The 2900-nt window shown below is 59.6% G+C and overlaps 1 protein-coding gene across 1 annotated transcript in view; it reads right to left on the bottom strand.

Moving 5' to 3' along the window:
* The window catches only part of NADK (NAD kinase), an 8274-nt gene extending 6628 nt beyond the window's left edge, over positions 1-1646 (bottom strand). The window contains exon 1 of the mRNA XM_045299230.1: positions 1408-1646. Coding sequence (XP_045155165.1) covers positions 1408-1597 — 190 coding nt within the window. The 5' untranslated portion in view covers positions 1598-1646. The remainder of the gene's footprint in view (positions 1-1407) is intronic.
* Between the last annotated feature and the right edge of the window lie 1254 nt (positions 1647-2900).

The following is a 2900-nucleotide window of genomic DNA, read 5'->3' as shown; positions in this document are numbered from 1 at the left end:
CCTGAACCCTGTCGCCCGCTCCCACAGAGGTCCCGAGGCTCCGAGTCCAGCAGAGGTCTGATCAGCACTGGAGACGGCAGGACGGGGACACTCAGTTGGGACAGCATGGGGACACCCAGCAGGAGGGGGCTGTGGCTGCCCAGACAAGACTCGAGTGGTGGTGGCACTGGTCTGAATGTGCGACAAGGGTCTCAGCCAATTCTAGGGGGGCCCAGCCCACGGACTGCACCAGGAACCTGGGCCTTAGACACAGTCCCCAAACAGTCGGTTACAATCTAGCCAAAACGCTCACTATCACTCAGACACTCCAACAAAAACACATTTCCAAACATGGGCAGTGATCAAAACCAGGGGCCACTGCTGCCACCACAGGGCTCCAGTGACCCCGTCCCCTGAGACAGGCTGCTGGACCTGTCCACCTGGCTCTGTGTGGGCCTCACTGGCATCCGGGCTGTCAAAGCCACTGTCTGGTCCATGTCCTTGAACAGAAACGTGTCCTACACCCGGAACCCAAATCCCGAACCAAAAGCACTTTTATCAAGAAAATGCCACCATTGTCGCTCACTGAGGGGGGAGGAGGAAGGAGAAGAGCCCTGGGGTGGGGGCACAGGTCACCGAGCAGGCACCTGTGGGGGGTGGGGGTGGGGGATGATGTGACTCTTTCTCCTCAAGATGAGACCACTCACTCTTCCATCACCTTTCTACCAAAGCAGGTCCTGTGGCTGGCATTCCCCAGATGCGACCCTCTTCCCAAGAACACGGGAAGCCGGCTAATCCCCTGCCCCTCGCTCTTATCTAAGGCCATTATGCAGGAGCTTGCAGGCTGGTCAGAGAGAGACTCCCATGGAAGAAGCCCATCCCATTGTGTGCAAGGGAGGTGAGAGCACCGCCCCCCAACCCCCAATCTTGGCGTTATCCCTGCCAGAACAGCTGCCACTCCCACCCTTGGGTGGGCCCACTGTGACCCCTCACCTCACTCATCATCTGTGCACCCATAGGTTGGGACTTCTCACCTGATCCACATCCGTGCTGACCCAACCTGACCCCTCCCTGCACCCCAGGGTGGACCCAACGTGATGCCTCACTCCACCCTACCCGTCACACCCTGGACTCAGCGAGCGAGCAAGATCCCAAAGGTGATGTCCCTGAACATTGACGCTGCTGCGGAGTAAAGGGAGTGCGGTTGTCGCAGGCTGCACCGGCCCGGCAGGGTGGCCTCCACCAGGCTGTTAGGCATCGGAGAGTGTGTGCTCCCACAGGGCCCTCCCCTCAAGACAGCAGGCCCACGCCTCCAGTCCGTGTGGTCCGCGCCCCAGCCCCAGCCCCATCAGTATTGACATGCAGAGGTTTTAGCTAAGACAGTGCTTAGAGGACTCCGTCACAGCTTTCCAATAAGTCAGACAATACAATCAGACTGCGGGCGGCACCTGAACTCCTTGGTGCTCCCCAAGGCGGGGGAGGCGGACAGGCTGCGGGACTTGGCCCGGCCCCGGATGGGATGGCTGTGGCTCCAGTCCTCATCCCCGTGGCAGGCTGTGCAGCAGTATGGGGTCAGGTCCGGGCTCAGCTCCCGGCTCAGGCTGTTCTTCTGCTCCATGGCCACAGCTGGTGGGCGGGGCTGTCGAGGGGCAGAGACACGCCGGTACCTGGATTCATGGACACAGAACCCCAACAAAGTCATGAATAAACACCCAGGTGCAGCGACCCGGCACGCACAGAGACACACTCCTTCCATGGAGCGAGAGCCGGTCACGTCCAAGTCACCAGAAGCACTGACAGCGCTGCGCGTCTCGAGGGCTTCTCAAGGCCTTCCGGGGTCCGAAGACAAGACATACCAGGCTGCGCTGGGCGTGTCCATCGCAAACCAGGGCAATGGGGTCACCTGCTAGGGGGAGGCCACAGCCCAAGGCAAGAGCCAGATGATACCCCACAGGTAGCCTGAAGGTGACAGGGCTCCAAAGCTGGAGAAACACACCTGTGGGAGCGCTTACCCACACCAACACACCAACGCTGAAGAGGGGTAAGTGACAAGACCGAGCCAACAGGCAAATACTGAATGAGTAGGCAGTCTTAATCCAGCCCCCATGAAACAAACATTGACCAGCGTGACTGAAGCAGCCTCTAGGAGAGTTTCCAAGTCCTCGCGGTAGTTAAGGATGCGAAGTCTGACTTCCACACGATCCAGTCAGACCCAACAGTACAAAGACAACCATACCCTACCCGCTGGGACGCTGCCACTTTCTCCAAGCCAACTGAGGGTCAAGGAGACGCCACCAGCCTACTGCCAGCAGTCGATTCTCACCCTAGGGGACAGGGCAGAAGTGCCCCATGGGTTTGAGAGACGACCTCTTTACGAGGTAGGAAGAAACGTCATCCTTCTCCCTCAGTGGCTGGTGGTTTCGAACTGCTGGCCTTGCAGCTAGCAGCCCCAGGAGTAACCACTACTGCCCCAGGGCTCCTAAGGGAAGTCAAGCTCAACATGACGCCCACGCTGTGAAGAGACCACCTGCTGGAGGAGAGGAAATACTGAGAAAGGACGGTCTGACAGGGGTTCCACAGCCCCGAGTCAGGACGAGTCAACAGCAAATCAACCAAACCCCCCCAGCAACTCATGCGGGGCCCAGGGCTTGGAGTGGCGTCTCCTCCACGGCGGGCGAGCGACCGGTGGAAACGGCCTCGTTATTCACTGGGACACGCGACCCAAACCACAGTCAGATTCCACTTCACACACTAGGGTGGCTGTGATCTGAAAAACGGCAAGTGGCGACACCAGAAGCCAGGCCGCGTCCACGCCTGGCGGGGATGGGATGGCAGCGGCTCTTCATAGGGTGGAGCATGGACGGTGCCATGGGAGCTGCTGCCCACTCCACACCCGGGCATATTCCCACAGCACAGACAGA

Source organism: Echinops telfairi, unplaced genomic scaffold (assembly GCF_000313985.2).
Source record: "Echinops telfairi isolate 266 unplaced genomic scaffold, ASM31398v2 ScPeMD7_7457;HRSCAF=8495, whole genome shotgun sequence".
NCBI classification, from domain to species: Eukaryota; Metazoa; Chordata; class Mammalia; order Afrosoricida; family Tenrecidae; genus Echinops; species Echinops telfairi.
This window is presented reverse-complemented; position numbering and strand designations above follow the sequence as displayed.